This window comes from Colius striatus, chromosome 2 (genome assembly GCF_028858725.1).
Source record: "Colius striatus isolate bColStr4 chromosome 2, bColStr4.1.hap1, whole genome shotgun sequence".
In the NCBI taxonomy this organism is placed as follows: domain Eukaryota; kingdom Metazoa; phylum Chordata; class Aves; order Coliiformes; family Coliidae; genus Colius; species Colius striatus.
The window spans coordinates 73,014,121-73,034,223 of NC_084760.1; the positions used below are offsets into that span (position 1 = coordinate 73,014,121).

General features: G+C 37.0%; 1 protein-coding gene across 2 annotated transcripts in view; it reads left to right on the top strand.

Moving 5' to 3' along the window:
- Positions 1-20,103, top strand: part of SDCCAG8 (SHH signaling and ciliogenesis regulator SDCCAG8) — a 124,749-nt gene that overhangs the window by 59,001 nt on the left and 45,645 nt on the right. For both annotated transcript variants that reach the window (XM_061991062.1, XM_061991063.1), the window contains exons 14-15: positions 14,530-14,657; positions 16,725-16,833. In XM_061991062.1, coding sequence (XP_061847046.1) covers positions 14,530-14,657; positions 16,725-16,833 — 237 coding nt within the window. The remainder of the gene's footprint in view (positions 1-14,529; positions 14,658-16,724; positions 16,834-20,103) is intronic.

Genomic DNA, 20,103 nt, shown 5'->3' on the forward strand with positions numbered 1-20,103 from the left:
GGTCCTGTCATGTAATAAGGTTATATGTTTTCGTCTTTTATTGTAGCAGTATATTGAATGCAGAATTAGGCGACTGACAGAAATACAAATGCACGTGGGTCTGGGGACTGATCCAGCAAACCGATAAGAAAACTTTGCTAGTGTTGAAAGGGGAGAGGGGTGTAGGTCAGCACTTTCCCACAGGGTTGGGCCCCTCTGATAAACGAAATCACTTTCCTGATGTTTTATTTTTGCTTGGGGGAGGCATTTCCCTCTTCCTAAATGAGAGCTTGTGTGGAATGAATGGAGGTCTGGGCCTTCTGATCTGGAGTCACATGAATAATTTGACTCACATAAGGAATAAAGATCAATAGAATTTCTTGTGCAAGTAAGAGGTAGTCATGTGTGAGAGGATTATGAGGTCATGCCCTGCGTTGATCACCGTCAGCTTGAAAGAGAAATGACAACAGAATTTTGTCAAGGAAGGAGGGAAATAAAATCCTGAAGTGGAGCAAGGGAGACTTGACCCACCTGACCTGTTATTGCCCAGTTTTGTTTGATCGGGATATGTGATACATTTTTAGATAATTTCAACAAAGAAATCTACATCTTCTGCATCTGCTTTTTGAACTTGTATACCTCTTGTTTGCAGAAGGTTTATAGCTTGGCTCAATTATTCATTTTAAGCAGGGAGGGGAGGAAACATTACAGGGATTTGAAATAGGTGGTATAACATAGCCATATGCTATTTATGCAGCAGTTTCTGCAATAAATCTAATTTGGTACTGTCAAAAAAAATTAGACTTATTTGGTATAGCAGCACATTAGTGTAAATGATTGTGGTAGGTTTGAAAGTTGTCATTCACTCAGCTTTACTTGCAATAAAATTTTGCAAAGCATTTTTTTTTCCTTTCCTTTCCTTTCCTTTCCTTTCCTTTCCTTTCCTTTCCTTTCCTTTCCTTTCCTTTCCTTTCCTTTCCTTTCCTTTCCTTTCCTTTCCTTTCCTTTCCTTTCCTTTCCTTTCCTTTCCTTTCCTTTTCCCCCAAGCAACTCCGTGAAAATGTCTTAGTTCTTTGTCCTGCAGCTGTAGAAACTGCAAATATTTCCACAACTGAAAACGTCTGGCTTTAAGGTAATTGAAGAGGGTGGAAGAAAGAATAACCTCAATTGTTACCAATTATATGAACTTCTAGGCAGAAAAATCAAGTAAGTGTCAGGGGATAAATTTCACCCTTGCCTACAGGTTTTCATAGTGCAGCTGAAATTGTTTATCTGATTATACAGCATGTAGATAAATCAGCTGCTGTGCATTATTATAGAAGGTAAAATATTTTACCTGCCATGATAAGACCATATGCTGCTTTATGAAGGCTGATACTGAATGATTTGAAATAAATCATATTGTAGAAATTTCGAAGCTGATACACTTTGTGTCAAGATAATACACAACTAATGAAATATATTTCTATTTAATCATTTTATCATATTTAAGATGATTGTACAAACATAAATGTTACTGATGAAGTTTAAAAGAGAAAAAAGAAAATATCACTGAGGGAGTAAAGAACAAATTTAAAATCATATGTGAGTTTTGAAGTGAAAGTCTTTATAAATCACCTTTTTTCATTTTTAAAGAGTTTTAGCATAGTTGACAATTTAATTTATTGTCATATGATACAAATTTCTCAAGGAAAAGACACTAATACATTTTCAGGTTTTTAATCTTAGATTAATCTACATTTTTCTCCATGGTATTTAGACTGCAACTGGCCACATCAAATTTCTCTAATGATTTCATCTTTTATACATCGCATCAGGTTGTTGAGGCAGCCAAATTGCTACTACATGTAGAGCATGGATCAGGAGCAGTGACAATACTTAAAGCGCTTTGGAGCGAGCAGTGTATTCAGATGAAATACGGAAGAGACTAACGGCTGTAGAAAACAAACATCTTTATAAGGTCTTTGTTTTGAGCAGTTATTATTCATCACTAACAGTAATAATTTTATGCATGTATCAAATATTTACTTTGATCTCATTCAAATTAGGTTTTCTATTTGTGACTAATGACAACAGGATAACAATTTATTTTTTTGATCCAGAAAAATCTTTCAGACATACGTATTCAAGGCTGCTAGATTTTTTGCTGAATTTGCTACTGGAGAAATGGTTCTGATTTTTATCTTTTCTTTTTACTTGTTCTAGGGCGTTTCTCTCAAGTATAACTGAAAGCTTGTTTTTACAATAAGCTAAAATGTACTTTTTCTATTACCACTTCACATTTGTGAACTTCAACAATTTTAGAAGCTGCCTTGTGCTTTCAAAAGTATATTCAAAGTCGTCTATTTTATGCAGTCACAGTGGTTGTTGAATCGGTTTGGGTTTTTTCCCCTCTGTGCATTATTCTTCTGAAACTCTTGCCTAAAGACAAAATTCAGCAGAGAACCCAAGACTTTACTGGAGACTTTACTGAACTTGACACTGAAGAGCATCAGCATATAGGTTGTCATCCCTGGAGAAGGTAGCTAGTGGATGGAGGGAGGAAGAAAAAAAAAATCACCTGAGCATGCCAGCTTTGGCTGGCTGGCTGCTCTCCTCATCCCCTTGCTTGGTGCCCTTGTACCAGTAATTAGTCAGGGGAGAGTGTGTTCTGGGAGATACCTGTTCAGAGCAAGCAGATGAGCACAGCCTCGGCTGCCGGCTATTTGACAGGGCTGACCTCCTTCGCCTGGCTGTCCTGGCAGTATGGCAGGCTTAATAGTGTGCCACTCTTGGTTCCCCTTGTATTCCTGCTGGTTTGAGTTTCAAACTACATTTTTGTAGGAAGAGGAGGAACTGTTCTTGATGGGTTTCTGCTTGTTGTTCAGTTGTGTTCTAGAGGGCTTAAATCAAAGTAGGGAATGAAAGTTTCCCTGTAGTTAGGGGGAACACAGCTGCATATTCTTTTTGTTCCGGTGTTCCTCTTCTGTTTCCAGTGCTCTTGTTCACCTGCCTGTAGTTTCCTGTGGAAAATGATAACACCAGAAAATATTCCTTTGCAAATGTGGAGACTAATCCCCCATAAGGATATATTCATATTAAGTTATTATTCAGCTAAAGTTGTGCATTATTAATCAATGCAATTTTTATTAGAGTCCAAATCGGAGCTAACATAACTGCATGTCTACTAATGAGATTGGATTACTTCCTGGATTTCTTCCCAGAAAGCTTTACTTTAAATTCATTTTTTTGTAGAAGGGTAATAAAATGGGTGGTTTGTTATAATTGCTTACAAAACTTCAAATGTGTTGGTACTGTATTTAATCTTGGTGATAGATTTCTCTTTTTTTAATTTACCCAAAGTATGCAATGAAATTGAAAGTTATTGCGTATTTTGTAAGAATGAGTCTGTCAAGAAGGTTAGTTAATAATTGAGAAGCTTGTGGTTATTAGAATGTATTCCTGAAAATAAATATGGGCACAGGAATTGCTAAAAGTAATGTATCCTGTTGACAATATGAATTTAGTCTCAACCCTGACAAAGAATCTTTACAATTTGTCTCAACATGGAAAGCAGTATTTTAACAAAGACTTGCATATGTGTGTTTTACAAGGCTTGAAAACAGGAAAAAATATTCAGGTTTTGTTTTTTCCTTAAATAGTATTACATTGGAAACATCAGTAGGTAAGTTAAAAAAAAATGCTGTAGATGAAATAAATTACAGGGTATGCTGTTGGCCGCTTTAAGGTTTTGGTGTAAACTTATTCAGCTGTTCTCATTTTGTCTTTGCATTTTCAGTCAATATCTTTGTTACATAGTGTTAAAATGAGAAAGTCAAAAACTCTCATTTATTATTTTTTTTTAGCCTTTTGCACTTCTTTGCATAGCTCTGCAAGTCCTTTTCAGACTTTGCTAGTCTTTGTAAGAAGGTACAAATATATGCTAACGAATGCTGATTAAAACCTATTCTTTTCCTTCTGTATTATTTCTCCTATACCCTGAACTGATCTTCACAAATACAGGACTGTAAAGAACTTCATCTTCTGCTGGTTAGCAGAAGTGGATTTAAATCCACACCGACAGTTCATTTGACAATGACCTTGAGGGGCTTTGCTTCTTGAAGAAGAAAGCAGAAGCTTGCGGTAAACAAAGTTCACTTCTGACAGATGGATTGAATGACAGAAAGGTTGCGAGTGCCAGAATAGCCCTGGCAGAGGAGGAAATGTTCAGTGGAATCCAACAGGAGAGGAGGTGTGAACAGGTGCAGGGTTGCTGACGGAAGGGGAACCAGATGGAAGGAGCCAGAGCCAGTTTATTTAAAGGAAAAGGCAGAAAACACTGAAAGGCTGTGCGATCAGTGGCTAAAAGTGTGCATGGAAGAAGGTAAAAATTCACAAAGCAAATCTGCACAGTGGGATATCTAGCACTTAACATAATGGTAGTAATTTGTGAGTTTCCTTTTAAAGTTGCTATTGAAATATGTTTCTCCGTTACTCCTGACAGCATAATGAAGAGAGATTTATAACCTGACAAAAAAAAAAAAAAAAAAAAACAACCCACCACAAAACCCCTCAACTGTTACACTGCCTGTCCATTATTTCTAATACCAATGTGCAGATAGTTGCAATCAGGATAATACAAATATTATGCCACAGTTGACCAAAATAATAAAAGGCATATAAAACTGGGGTTTTTTATTTTAACTCACCTGGTCATACCTAGATCCTGTGATAGACAGATGGGTAGATAAGCATGCTGTTTATTGGGATGTTTCTGCATTATCTAGAGCAAACCAACACCAGTCACGTGCACTGTCATGCTAGCACAGTATTTCGCATCTTTCTGGCTTTTGGTCACAGGTTTGTCAGTTTGCTGGAATTTGTGGTAGGATGGGGGAGAAGTCTAGCTAACTCTAGATCAAATTCCCTCAAAATCAAATATTGTCTTTCAAATTGTCATACTAAAGAACTCTTTGTTCTGTCAAATTGTTCTGTTTCTTCCCAAGCTGTTCATGTGAGGCAGAGAGAACTGTTTTTCACTTCTCAACTTGAGCAATAGTTGGGGAGAATTAACAGCTTAAAAGTATCAGGCCTGTGGTAGCTTAACTGCAGGTTGCACGTCCAAACCTAATGTCTGAAAAATGTAGGTGATGGTTCAGCAGTCACAGATAGTGCATTTGTGATCTACTGGATCATTCAGCTGTGCTGATCTGATCTGGATCAGGTGTTGAGCACACAGTCACTTTCCCTTTGAATTAGCTAGAGCATGCAATGCACTATTTATGCTGACATTATGCCAGCTGCAGTAGGACAGATGATACCTGATTCAGCATAAAGCTTGCTGGTACAAAGTTAACGTACCAAAAACATTGGGTTTTTGAACAAATTTAAATTGGCAGAGTGAGTTCATAGCAGACCAGGTCTCTGAATCATTTAGCTGCATCATATTTTGATTCAGTGATAGCAGTCTGACAGTTGGATTTACTATATTAACAGGCTGAGCCTTAATGTAGAGAGTCACAATTGTTTGAGGCTGCTCTAAGTCTGTGCTGCTGCTGAAAAGGCAAATCCCTAGAGTGGTAATATGTGGCTATGTCTGGCCACATATTGCCAGGCTGTTGCTTGTTCTGACACTGGAAGACAGGCATCTGTATGATCAGGTGGTTCAGGGAGTTAATCACATTGAAAAAGGATCATTTGTTCTTGTAGAATACAAGTTGCATGAGTGCTTAAGAGGATGAAAAAAGGGAAGGCACCTTAGACTGGCTATATTGCCTTAGACTGGCTTAAATCTCTCCTGAATCTCCATCCTAAGAGACGGACCAAATTCAGTTACCACCATAAGTTGAGAAAAATACTTTTTTTTTTTAATATAGTGACAGTAATTTAAATAACTGAGTATGTGTACAGAGTAAAGATCTATACAATCTCCTGTAGAAAGTACACATTTCAACTTTCAGTCATTTGTAAAAGTGGCTTGTGGAACAAAAATGGAAAGAATATTCCAGAGAAAGAGACACAGTACTGTGCATAGAGCTACATACTAAAACTTAATGAAAAAACCCATTTCTCATGTTTCATCTTCCCAGGCAACTTCTACTCTGTACTTTATTGTCTGTTTCTATAGGGACCTATCAGCCAAACAGTTCACAATCTGATAATAACCACTGCAGCAATAAACACAAGGTGTGTATCTTACCGGCAAGGCTTGTAGATGTGCCAGAAAAAACACCAGGTTTTGGTTGAAATTCAGTATATTTGATCTAATATGAGATGTTAATTATTGTTAAGCACACTTTTTTCCTTCTCTGACAATGAACTAGAGGGCTGTTACTGATAATGTTTAGCTGTGACTTGGTATACAGGGAACTATCCAGAATGAAAAGTAGGTGTTTCCTACACTGAGGAACTGATAGTTTTCTGCACGTATTTTGAAGACATAACAGTGTAAGAATAAAATCATGTAGTAGTCTAGGTGTTTGCAAATTTTTTCTTTTATGCTGACTTTAAAGTAAGATAGTTTTAAGCTAATTTATAAGATAGTTTCAATTAGTCACTTGATAAAGTTGGAAATGTGGACAGACATTAATATTGTCTTTTCCGCCTAAACCATTTTTTATTTTCTGAAGTGTTTCTGTGAAGTAGTAGTAACCTGGCAGAGCTGTCTTTTCCAGGCTTTTATCTCAGGTAGGGTAGTAAAAAGTTTTGGGAAGTTGTTTCATTGAAATATTTAGAGATATTTCTACTTCAAAGTTATTTCTCTAATATCTAACTTTACAGATCCACATTTTAAAAGCCAAATCAATTTGAATGCTTAATTTTTCACCACTTTTCAACCCTCAAGCTTTGCATAATTTTTCTAATTGCTTGTAGTGTCTCTGCTTCAGGTGGTTATGAGAAGACAACTCTGACATTTCATTATTTTAGGAAACTGTATCTCTCAACTAATGTAACTAAGCACCTTACATCGAAAAAACAAAACCTGAGGGTTCTTTTTGAAGACTCAAGTCTCATTAATAGGCCCACATTCATTTTTAAGAATGACATAGTCCTCCAGTTCTAGCAATTAAATTAATAATTACATCTCTGCAAAATTTGACCATGCAAATGTGGATTGTACTGAAACTCACCAAACACAGTGTGCTGGCTGGGGCAGTTTCCAGAAACTTGAGCTTTCTGCTGAGAAGACCTGGCAGCCAGCTCCAGAATCAGCATCAAGTCAACTCCTAGAAACAGACATAAAAGGCAACTCAGTGGGTAATTCCCACAATGGGATACAGGAAGGGCAATTTTCAGCTCCTTGGAGAGGTTTAAAGAAATGACCTGATCATGATGCTTTTAAAAGTTATTTATACGTAATTATTGTGCAAATATGCATGTGTGCATCTTTTTTTAGTTAATTTACATAAGAACATTCATTTCTTGCCTCTCCTTCTGCCCTGTATAAGCACTGAGAGCCATAAAATCCAACTAGTCCAAATATGCTGTGGTGGATTTATATATGTACTGAAAAAATCAGATGCAAAAAATCTACAGCATTTTATAAGAAGAAATCGGGAAACGCTGTTCAGCTGTGTCTTCAATCATAGCAATCCTAGGTATTAACAAGGACCTATTACGTGAAAACATATGAGACTTACAAGGGAAGATAAACCAAACAACGCTCAAAAAAAGGTTCCTGGAAGTCTGACTTAAAGGAAAGAGAAGTCTTGTGACCATGAGTAGTAATATTGAGTTGATCCAAACATGAGCAAGGTATATGCCTTAGACCTCGATTAATTAGGAAAGTGTAGAAATTAATCAGTTTTAACCATAGCTATACTTAAAACTGGCATTTACTGGCCTGCAGAATTTGAGGTCTTACTATGTTGCATTTCGTTACCTTAATGATTGAAAATATTAAGACTGAGGATTGTTAAGTGCTGTTAAGTTGAAAGTAGTTGTAGGAGTTTTACATTATTAGAGAAAATTATTTAAGACTACTCCTGGGGAGAATGAATTCTTCATAAATTGTGGGGGTTTTAGTAGGTGCAGACCAACCTATAGGCTTGTCCACTGACCTCAAAAAAACTAACAAGTTCATAACCTTCTGCGTATTACCTACTTACAAAGATACATATGGAAGAAAAAGGGAAGAAATTTGTGAAGTATCTGACCCAACATATCACAGAATCTTAAGAGTTGGAACGGACCTCAAAAGATCATCTAGTCCAACCCCACTGAGACCAGGAGATCCCAGGACCACCGAGAGTAGGTCACACAGGAACTCATCCAGGTGGGTTTTGAATGTCCCCAGAGGAGACTCCACAACCCATCTGGGCAGCATGTTTCAGTTGAAGAAATTTTTCCTCGTGTTTCTTTGGAAACTCTTATGTTCCAACTTGTACCCATTGCCCCTTGTCCTATCATTGGACATCACTGAGAACAGCCTGGCTCCATCTTCCTGAGGCCTACCCTTTATGTATTTGTAACCATTAATGAGATCACCCATCAGTCTCCTCCAAGCTAAGTAGCCCCAGGTCCTGCAGCCTTTCATCTTATGGGAGATGATCCACTCCATCACTTTTGTGGTCCTGCACTGAACTGTCTCCAGCAGCTCCCTGACCTTCTTGAACTGAGGGGCCCAGAACTGGACACAATATTCGAGATGCAGTCTCATGAGGGCAGAGTAGAGGAGAAGAACCTCTCTCAACTTACTAACCACACCCTTTCTTTTAGGACTTTTATCATTGCAGTATTTGAGTACTTTCTGATAGTAAAATAAGAGACTGCAAACATTTTTTTTTCATGTTTACCCTTATAAAGTACGGTAGGTATTACGACCTCTTGTTTCAGGTTTTATTAATTTATTTTTGCCATGAATGTTGCAGTGTGGTTTTTTGGTTTTGGGGTTTTTTTCATGTAGTCTGAAAAATTAGCAAGGATGTACTTAGAGTTTTTGTTCTTCCCTTGACACTTGTAAATGAAATAATAAGATGAAATCATGTATGAGAAGGTGTTTCAGAAAGCTGCTTGTAATGGACAGTCCACTGGAGCTATGTCGTGGAAAGCTTGCAAAGTAAACAGCATAAAACATTGCTGAGCCATTGTACCCAAAGCTATTGGCTAAAATCTTTAGGATTCCTGATCAACATAGGCTTTCAAGTGTCTTCAAGTGACAATTTTCAGAAGTGTTCTAACTGATTTGAGTGCCCAGGTTTTGTTAAAGTTACTGGGAATTAATTGCTTAGGTGCCTTCTCAAAACTGTTTTTCAGTTTGGTATAGAAAAGGTTGTGCTACACTTGTATTTTAAAAAATAATCGAATCACAGTAGTAATCAGCTTTGTGGGGAAAAAATGTAAGAACAATTTGCCACTGGAGAGAAACAGAAAAAACAATGTCATGGTTTGACATGACAGCCTTTTCTGGGAAGGGGGAAGGGGCTGTAAAGATGCCTCCTGTAAGTAGTTGTTCGCAACTCTCCCCAGCTCTGAGCCAGACCCACTTCTGGGGCTGAGCCAATTAGAAGCCTGCACAATCACTTTTTAAGAAGCCAGAAGAGGAGGCTTCTTCCTCCTTCTTCCTCCTTCTTCCTCCTTCTTCCTCCTTCTTCCTCCTTCTTCCTCCTTCCTCCTTCTTCCTCCTTCCTTCTTCTGTCCCTTCTTCTTCTTCTTCTTCTTCTGTCCCTTCTTCTTCTTCTTCGTCTTCTTCATCTTCTTCGTCTTCTTCTTCTTCTTCGTCTTCTTCTTCTTCTTCTTCTTCTTCTTGCTGGTGGTGGTGCAAGGAGTAGGAACAGTGAGAGAAACAACCATGCAGACTCCAAGGTTAGTGATGAAAGAGAGGAGGAGGTGTGCTGGAGCAGAGACTCCCCTGCATTCTACAGAGAGGACTGGTGAAGCTGAGATTTATTTTCATTTCTTTAAAGACCCCGCATCAGCGGTAGAGACTCATTTTGATAATGACCCTGTATCAGAGGCAGAGACTCGTTTTGCTAAAGCTGGCCTCGGACCAGGCGCAGCGATTCACTTCATTAAAGGCCCTGAGCCAGGGACAGTGACTATGGCCGGAGGAGGCCATGTCCCATGGGAGGGACCCAATCACTTCACTGCAGACCCCAAGCCAGAGGCAGTGATTTTCTTCTTTAAAACTATGGCCGGAGGAGGCTGTGACCCAAAGGAGGGACCCTGTATCACTATGGCCAGAGCAGGCCGTGTCCCGAGGAAGGGACCCAATATCCACAGCTGTAACTGTGGGGAGGAACCCACAACAAAGCAGCTCAAAACAAAAGATGTTTTTTCAAACACTTATCTATAAGTGAAAGTCCATTCCCTCTGGAAGAGTTGAAGGAGCCCTCAGTGCTTCTTCTGAGGTGATTGGTTACATATTATCTAGGAAAAAAGCCTGTGCGCTGAAGCTTATAGTAAAAGCATCAGGGTTAGGCTCAACTAGTCCTCTGGCTGCCTCAGTGTCGGTGCTGAATTCTAGGACTAATGTTTATTTATAACAACAATCTTGTTAGTTCAAGATGTGTCAAATGTTTGGAACTCTAATTATCAGCTACTCATTAATGATTTTTGAAGTCCGGTTTGATGTAAGTATACATGAAAGCCTAAAATACCTTATAATTACATTTAAATTATAATTATTAAGACATGATTATGACAAAAATAAGGTCTGATAATCTCTTAATAATCTCTTGTGTACAACACAGAGGTAATTTCTAGAGTGTTTTAATTTTCTTCAATTAAATTCATAGTCCTCACTAATGAATCCATTAGCTTTTTGCAAAATGCCGCATGTTGGTCTCATGGAGAAATTAAGTAGTCAATAAAGGAAGCGTGGTTTCTTCACATCATAATTGCTTTGTCAGAAAACTTCATAGCAACCTCCAGTGAGGGCTATATTACTAGAAACTGTTTACCATTGAACTGCATTGTGAAGTTTTATCAATCTATATTCTTTTACAGTCAAAAATTGATGAGTTCTTATTTATGTCAAATACGATTTTCAAATCACTAGTCTTTAACATCCTTCCTTTACTGTGAAGCCGTTTGGCGGAGCTGTCCATTGAAAATTAATCTGATTCATTTTTTGTATGTTTAGTGGTAGGGAAGGTTTGGTGACTTAAATTCAGGCAGCATACTTTTATGTTAACTTTGGGGTTTAAGTGAATTTTCACTTTATTTGCAGCAAGGACTTTATTCATGTTTACAAGTGCTGGCAATTTCAGTGTTCCCATGATAGAAGCTCCAGTTTACTGTGCTGTTTGCTCTGTCAAGAATATTTAGAAAGCATAGCTTTCAATTACTGCAAACCGGTAGCTAAGTAGGCTGCTCTTGAGAGTCACAACTCACCCTCAAAACAATCAGTGTTTAGAACTAAAATCACTGTGGAAAACTTGCACTTCAGAACACAGTTCAAGGAGAGCTTGGCCTTGCCTCCTTGTGAATGAGTCTTTGGTCACCTGTGATGTTGTAGCACAAAAGTGGAAGTCACTATGACTTCAGTGCTTCTGCTTTAGTAAAACTGATCAATGTTATAGCCAAATACAGAATTATTATCAGATAGGCATTTATTTAGTGTTTTACAATGGATACCATGTGAAAGAACTGTATGAAAAATATGTATATATTTTTGCAACTGTATGAAATTTTGTCAAACTGCATTCTAGTAGAGGACAGGCTGCTGCCATTTAACCACTCTGTCTTCTTTTCTTTCATACCTATAGATGATGCTTTAAGAAGTTCTATTACAATTAATGTTTCATTTACAAAATAATCTGTCATTTCTGATTCAGGTCTTACCTATATCATCAAAATTGGACTGTTATTGCTTTGCATTACATTGTCTCTGTGCTTTCCTTAAGCCAATCTGAGAAATTCTGAAGTCTTTGGAGGAGGAAATTTCTGATATTTTTACACTAATGCTGGAGAGATATAACTGTTTCTCTCTGTCTACAGTTCATAGCTTTGCTTTTTCTTAAGTCAAACTCCCATTCTTTCAGAATTCACAGTGATTGCAAATAAGCAGCCAGTGTCAAAACTTCTAAAACTGTTGTAGCAGGAATGTTACTGATAGTTTCTGAAATCTCTTGGACCACCTTTTGCATGTTTTATCCATGGGAGTTTTTATTTGTTTGTGGGGTTTTTTTTCTCTGTCTATGTAAAATGTGTTGAGGAAATTTTGTGTGGGAGAGCAGAAAGGTTGAAGTTAGAGAGCAGGGAAAGTGTCAGCTCAAGGTGTGACTGAGAGACTTGCCACTCAGTTTAGACAGCTGCAGCTCCAGGAAACTTTCTTGTTTCTCAGCAGCTCTGGGTACCTCAGATGTCGCTTTTTATGTGCACTGGATGTATCTCAATCCACAAATTTTCTACATGCTAAGACAGACTGGTCAGCAAACTTTCTGCTAAGACTCACCTGTGTTTTCCTAGTCTTACGGTTGAAATTTTATCCACGGTATAGAATCATCTATTTTCAGCCAGCCCATATACCTTTCAGCTGTAGGGAGCTCACCATGCATCTTAGCTCATGTCTTCTGAGCTCCTATTAGTTTTTCTATATGGTAAGTATAACAGGTGAGTGACTTTTTTGGATAGATCTCCTTACCAAAAGCGTGTTTCTGGTGGCAGTACATTCTTCATTTATTTTTAACTTGCCTGTTAGCATGTGTTTGACAGAAAGAATCCTAGTGCTGAGAAATGAATCTTTACAGGCTTGCCTTGGTGGCTTTTGCTGTGCAGCTTGATCGCTGCCCCCAGCGGAATGCCAGCCAGCCAGCTGTGTGCCAGGTGACAGCACAGAACCCAACTGCACACAGCTATCTCACATGAGACACTATTAAATAAAATGCTGTGCTACTGCCACTTTCTTTAGCTGAAAGTGCCTGGGGGATGTGTGAGGTGCTGCTGTGGTTATCTGGGGGACAGTTCAGTATTCATGACAACTGTCTGAAGGTAAAAAGATGTTTGGAATGAGGTAAGAGGTTTAAATAGTGTGATTCTCAGCAAATATGGAGATATTTTTCATAATAATGCTTTTCATATTTGGAGCTTACACTTTAAGAAATTATTTACTCCTTAGGATAGTTCCAATATGGTCATGAAATAATTCTGACAATGGTGTGATAAAATGCAGTTCAATGTATGAAGTTTCCTTGAAAAATGTGCTTTGTTTTATGAACATTATAATATCCTTGATGTTTAAATGTGTCATTTGTGTCAAATCGTTCTCAGTCTTACCTTAGAAAAAAACCTGTCTGTGATTTCAAAAAGAGTTTTGCCTAAGGTAGGGCTTGCAACATCAGGACCAGGAATTAGTGTAATGTGACCCACCGTTTGTATTGCTTTGGGGTAAATTTAAGAGAGAAGATTTAACATTGTGTATGTCATGCTGAGATATTGCAATATCTCGGATGGGTTATTAGGCAGAAATCCAAAGGTTAAGTGCAGCAACCACATGAGATTTGGCTTTATCCTTACATGATCTATGCCCATGTTCCGTTTTGTAGTCCCTTCAAGTAAGTATTATCCCTAGAATAAAATGACACATTTATAAGATTTTATTGATACACATCCCAAGTTATTAACTGTAGTTTCAGTAGAAAAGTGTGTGCATGTATGTAATTTGAAATCTATAAATCAGTCCTTGTACCTGTCAACTCACTGAAATTTTTAATCTGGATTCCAGTATGCACCAGATAAATATTCACAACCTTTGGGAGAGTCTAGATATGAATTTACAGTTCAAGACCTTTTCTAATTTATATGCATATATCTTTTTGGGATTTTTATTTTCCATGCTGTTTTTGCTTGGCTTGCTTTAAATAAAATGCTTCAATGGAGTGTGGTAGTCTAGCATTTGTTTTGCCTGAGGAGTAGATTGCCCCATCTTGCATATCTGGTCAAGTAAATTGCTCTCTTGCCTGCATTCTTCAATAATAGTACTGGGCTTTAGACCTTCCTTTACAACCCCCCAGTGAGCAGAACCACAAGGGGCTGGGCCTGTGTGGTGCTAACAGTTTTCTCTATTGTAATGGATGCATTCATCTCCTATTTACATAAATTAATAGTTAAAACTTGTTTGGTTGTTTAAGAAAACTCATTAAGCTTTCAGAGTAGCTGTATTATGAACACTGTGGCAATCGCTCCCATTGACTTATCTCCTGCTGGTTCACTGGGAACCAGTCCATCTCGGGGTCAAGTCCCTCAGCTTCACTGCAGAATTAAATAAACAGCATTTAAAAGAAAATGCAAATAATCTGTTCAATGCAAAGTGGATGTTGGGAGAACTTCTTTATGAAAAAGAAGTTGCTTTTAAAAATAAAATCATAATTTTGTCTAAAAGGCTGATTTGTTGCTCAGGAAGTAGATCATATTTTTAATCCATTTTCTACTAGTCACTAGAGAATGTTTGACATTGTAAGACAAAGGTCAGCTTGTGTAACTTGAAGCAGGAGGGGAATGTTTAATGTGAAAAGCTTGGCCAGATTTTTTTTGTTATTGTTAATTGAATGTTTCGCTTTGCCCTTTTAATTATCACCTTCACTATATAATTTTTATTTTTCCTTATTTCCTATTTGTGGGTTCTTTTAGATTGGAGAAAGAAAGCATTCAACACAGCATTAGCAATGGAGCAAAGGCCCGAACCCTTCAGGCCCAGCACAGAGAGCAGGAGCTGACACAGAAGATGCAGCAAATGGAGGCCCAGCATGAGAAAACTGGTAGGTGGTAGGGAAAGATTAGAGCCTGGGCACTCACTCACAAGCCAGGCCCACGCCTTACTGTGAAATGACATCAGGAACACCTGTAACCTTTGGCTGGCCGAAGGGAGCAGATGCTAACTACACCGGAGATTCCGAATTACATATTAGTTAGCGTTTAAAAGAGAAAATGGAAAGTATTGCCCACTGTCTGTTGATTTCAGAGTGCTGCTCTCACATCTGTTGCACCATCTGGATTATGAGTTTATTTACCTGTGTTCAAGAAACGTAAAGCTGAGAGAGACCACAACAAAGTAGAAAAACAAAGGGCTTGTTTTTGGCTGGATTTTCAGGCACACATGTTATATAAAGAAAATAGCATCAGAAGCTCTGCGGGAAATGCTCTGAGCTTACAGTTAAAGTCTCCTGAATAGCATTGAACAGTTCCCACAGTACACACATTATAGCTACTCTAAAAGCTTAATGAGTTTGCTTCGGCATCCAAACTGGAGAAAAGCGTTAGCCATTAATCGGTTCTTAATTCACTGTCACAGCTGGATGTAATTCACTGGCTCCAAATTGATATGTTCCTTTATTTAATCTTTGCAGCCTCAAACATTTTTAGCATTACTATGTGCCCCCCTACACCCTCAATCTAGAAGAAAGATGTTTAATCCCTTGCATACTTCAGGTTCTCATAATAGGAGACTTCATTGCATTGACTTAGCTGATCAATAACTTCCAGCCTTTAATCTGGAAGTAAGTTTGGTTTTCCAAACAAACAAAAAAACCCTTTTGTTATTTTGAGCTGCAGTGCCAACAACATTAATAAAGGTGCAATTTTTAGAGAGGAAATCTCTAACCTCTAAGCATGGAAAGGAGAAGGACCTTCAGCTCTCATGAAACGTGGTGTATTCATATGCTTAATAAAATACCACTTTTACACACCAGTCATGCAATACCTTCATTAATCCTAAGCAGTGTCAGATAATACGTGAGGTAGCAGACACATTACATCTGCCATCTGATTTTTCTGCCTTTTTTTTGCAGCATTATCACAGTACTAGGGGATCTTTCCATGTGTTATGTTATGTGTTTTCTATGTGCTATGTTACAGCTACTGTCTATGCAGTAGGAAAAAAGCAGCTCTCAGAATCATTTTTTCTCTACTTTAGCCAGCACATCTGCTTAAGACCAAGTGTAATTTTGAACAAGACATTTGTAATTAAAAGTCCTAGTGCATTAATAGTCCCAGTATACAAAAATGAAACAGGGTTATAGCTGAAGGATATTTTACATATCTTTAATTAGAATTAGGAGTTGATGACAGTCATTTATTATGTACATAAAGAAACTCCTGTATAATATGACCCTACACACATGCAAGGAATCTGGGTAACAGTGGTCTCTTTTTTTCTAGTTTTTAAAAGCAGAAATCAAGAAAAATATTTTTGCAATATTTTTGTTTTGAAAGAGTAAAAATGCTTGATTTCCAAGTCATTAGTTTTGGTGCAGCCCAAACTGATGGTAACTGAAAATTAATTTGTAAAATGATTTCACTGCAACTGTCACTGGAAGTCTATATTTCACCATTAAAGGAAAAAAAAACAGTATTAATCATAGTAAGTGCAGGACCCAGTAAATAAAAGAACTGCTTTTTTAAGGAGAGAACGTAATGGGTCTAGTTTGTTTGGGTTGCCGTTATATCCTCTGCACCTGTTGAGCAAGCAAAAGGCTGCTAAGGCATGGCTTGTCAATTCTGTTCCTTCCCGAAATGTCAGTGAACTTTCAGCTAAAAAGCGAAACCACCAGATTATATAGTTTTTATGGTGATTCTTCTCATATAAGACCTGATTTCATGGCAACATTGCTTTAACACTTTAGATTAGTTTATTCTGACATCAAGCTTTTACTGGAGAATGATGATGTCATAATTCTGTATCCAAGTACATGAAATTTTAAAAACATACCAAAACCAGAAGGATATGTAGGAAAGAAATTAAGAACATACAAAATTATTTATAAATTAGGTATATGTTTATATAACTGTAAAATAAATTTCTAGTTTTATATCTTTATAATTTCTAGTAAATGAACTGGATTCATTGCTGACCTCCCAGAATACATTCATAGCAAAATTAAAGGAAGAATGTTTTGTGTTGGCGAGACAGTTGGAACAAATGTCAGAAAAATACAGGTTAGTATCTTTTTTTTTTTTATCCTGTCCCTTTTATTATTAGGAAATGTTTCCTTATTTTTATTTTAATATGTGTTATTATTTATATTGTCCCATGTATTGCACATCACCTCAGTGTAATATATGGCACTGAAGAAACATGGTTGAATTTTTATCCAGTGTAATTCTAATTTTTCAGCTTTCCAGATTACATTTCCTGGCTATTACTTCCAATTTCTTAAGGTAATTCCAATGTAAAAACTGCACACTATTGTCTTCCTTGTGTTCACATTAGTAATATGAAGACTGAAAAAGTGTTAAAAGAGATACAATTTGAGTTTCTCTGAAATTAAATGTTTAGTATTTTGCATATAAAGTTCTAAAACTGTATAGTCTGTTGGTTTAATTATTTACTTAAAGTTCCATGCACAATACTACACACTGAATCTCTGAAGTAATTGTCAAAATTACTTCTCATTGAAGCTCTGATTCCGCGGTTGTGTATTATGTAGTGCTCTTGTTAAAATCAATAACAGGTCTAAATAGCAAGCCATTAAAAATTCAGGAATAGAACAAAACCTGGTAGCAATAACTGGTTTAAATAAATACAAAAATATGAAGGTATCGATTTAAAAGTCCTATAGGAGAGGGTTATCTTTTACTATAGCGGTAAATCATTTGAATTTACATTCACAAGTGTGAAAATAGTCTCTGAAACATTCTGCAGGGTTCATATTTAGACTGGTAAACAGGACTTCAGTAGTGAGTTGGCATTCTTCACCTTCTCTAAATTTCATCCAAAGCGAATTTGGTAATTAAAGGGTAGGATTCATCTCCCATGGCTTATGTGAAGTAAGGAAAACACTCTGCAAACATAAAATTGGTTTTCACGATAGGATTCTTCTTCTGCTGGGTGGATTTAATCATCCTGTTGAGGTAACATCACAGGGGCAACACTCACTCAGGGAGAGAGCTCATTTATCCCAATATACTGTTTCCAAGAATGGTCAAAGGTCAATGATATAAGTAGATGACAGACATACGTATATATAAAAAAATATATATGATACTTCCCACAGGTACTGCCTCCACTGCCCATCCTACTTTCCGCTGAATATAAAGTGTTGACTAGTTGTTAAGTGGCTGAAGTTGGGAGATGAATCCCATCCAGAGTGTTTGGGGAAGAAATGAGAAACTTGAGGAAATGTAAGCAATCTTCTTTTGCAAATATTTTGATGGGTACTTGAGAGAGAAGGAAACAGAATTTCTCTTCTGAAAAAGCAGAGCTTCCCTGCTAAAGTAATACAAAATCTAAGTAGATTCAAATCATTTTATTATTCCAGCAATAAAAATGCACACAGACTTTGTTGCTAGAGCTCACAGTCACAGACTAGTAACTGTAAAAGGATGAAGGAAAGACAGAAAATATACTGTGAAAACACATTATTCTCTGAAAATAAATACCAGAGATTGCCAAGTGTTTCTCCACCTAGCAGCATCAGCTGACGATGTCAAGAACCTGAAAAGGGGAAAAGGAGCCCTCTTGGATCTCCAGAAAGTGGTATATTTTGCACAAGAAACGGTATGGTAAAATGTATAAAAGCAGTTCTGAGAAGTGGCCCTAAAATAGCTTGAGCTTGCCTTCATTGGAGTGAGAGCTGCTGCAGTCAGTAACAAAAATGGAGAAACAGGTAGTGACAAAGAAAGCATGTGAAGATGAGAACAGAAAGATGGAACTGGAGATGGTGGGAAATGATGAACTAATAGATGGCTTAAAAAATGATATGATCAGGAAACTAGGCGAAGAAAATTATTTTGGCAAATTCTTAAATGCATGATTGGTATATATCTTTCAGTAACATGTCTCTGAAAGGCAGTCTTTATGCTTATTGTCACAGGATGTAGTTTAAAACTGCAGTTCTGGGACAGAATGCTCTAGGCTTGACATCTGAAAAAAAGTAATTGTTTTGGAAGATTTTGTAACTTAGTTCTCACGTACATTTATTAAAGGCAGATCACAAATCAGAAATGTGCCCTATTTGGATGAAGGATCTTTTTCCATGTTTCTTTCAATGTTTTTGCCCTATCATAAACTGAATTTTGTACCTGGATGTGTATTTTCTTGCTATACTCAAACTTTTTTAATAGCAAATGTAAACTTACATATAATCTTGATTTTTTACAAGAAGTAAAGGGCCCATTTGTAGTAGGAGATATTTCAAGTTTAACATGTGCATATTTGCACAATTTCAGTGGGATGCCTCTGAATTGCACATATAATGTTACATTTAATACAGGTTTTCTGAAAACCTGAACTGAAATGTTCTTCTATATATGTAAGTTGGAAGTATTTTTGTGACCTAGCCTCTATGGGATTAGAATAAATTCTTTGTTGATTTCTGCTGTCTTATTTTTTTGCTTGTTTTTTTTCTTCTCTGATTGTCACTATCTGAGTTTCTAGGTTGTAGATTAATGCTTAGCACTGCCCACTGTGTATTTGTGATTTGCGTTTTGTAATTAAGGGGAACAATGGGAGTCCATTGGGTCTCGTTATATATAATGGTTAGTTTAATTTGTTTCACTTCTATCTTGTTAATTGTAAATTGATCATTAAGATTTGAATTCTAATCTGTCACCAGGGTTGTGAGTATTGAAGCTAGAGCAATGATCCTAGTTTTAATCACTGATGATGAGAAACAAATTTTATAATTTTGGTACATATTGCAGTTCATATATTTTAACACTGTATTTTATGGTGTTATAAATATTGTTAAATGACTTTTAGTGTAGTTTTACTGTTTGGACTATAATGTATAAATTATATTACTGGTTTGGCAATGGTAGGCATCCAACTGTGTGAGTTTAATTGAAGTAAAGAACACACACCCGGCTGAACTATTTTTCTGCATGTTTGGTTGACTGCAGTCATTGAGCTCAATACCACAAATGAAAAGTTTGCTGAAGGTAGCCATATGAAGATGTGAAACAGACTGAAGGATCAGTCATGAAAATTATATGCAACAATACTGTGTCAGCAGAAAATATTTTAGAGCATGTATTAAATTGCCATACAAGCAAACAATTGGTCTTAGGAGTAGGAGAAGGCAGTGCTTGAAAAGCACTGCGACGCAAAAGGTAGTTCAGGGGAGTAAAGACAGTATTGCCACCTTACTGTTAAAAAACCAGCTCATCCTAAAAATATCCTAACGCTAACTTTGAAATTGTAACTATTTGCTGATTCTTTCCTTTCAATATTTGAATGTTTTGGAGAAACCAGGGCTTTTGTTCCAA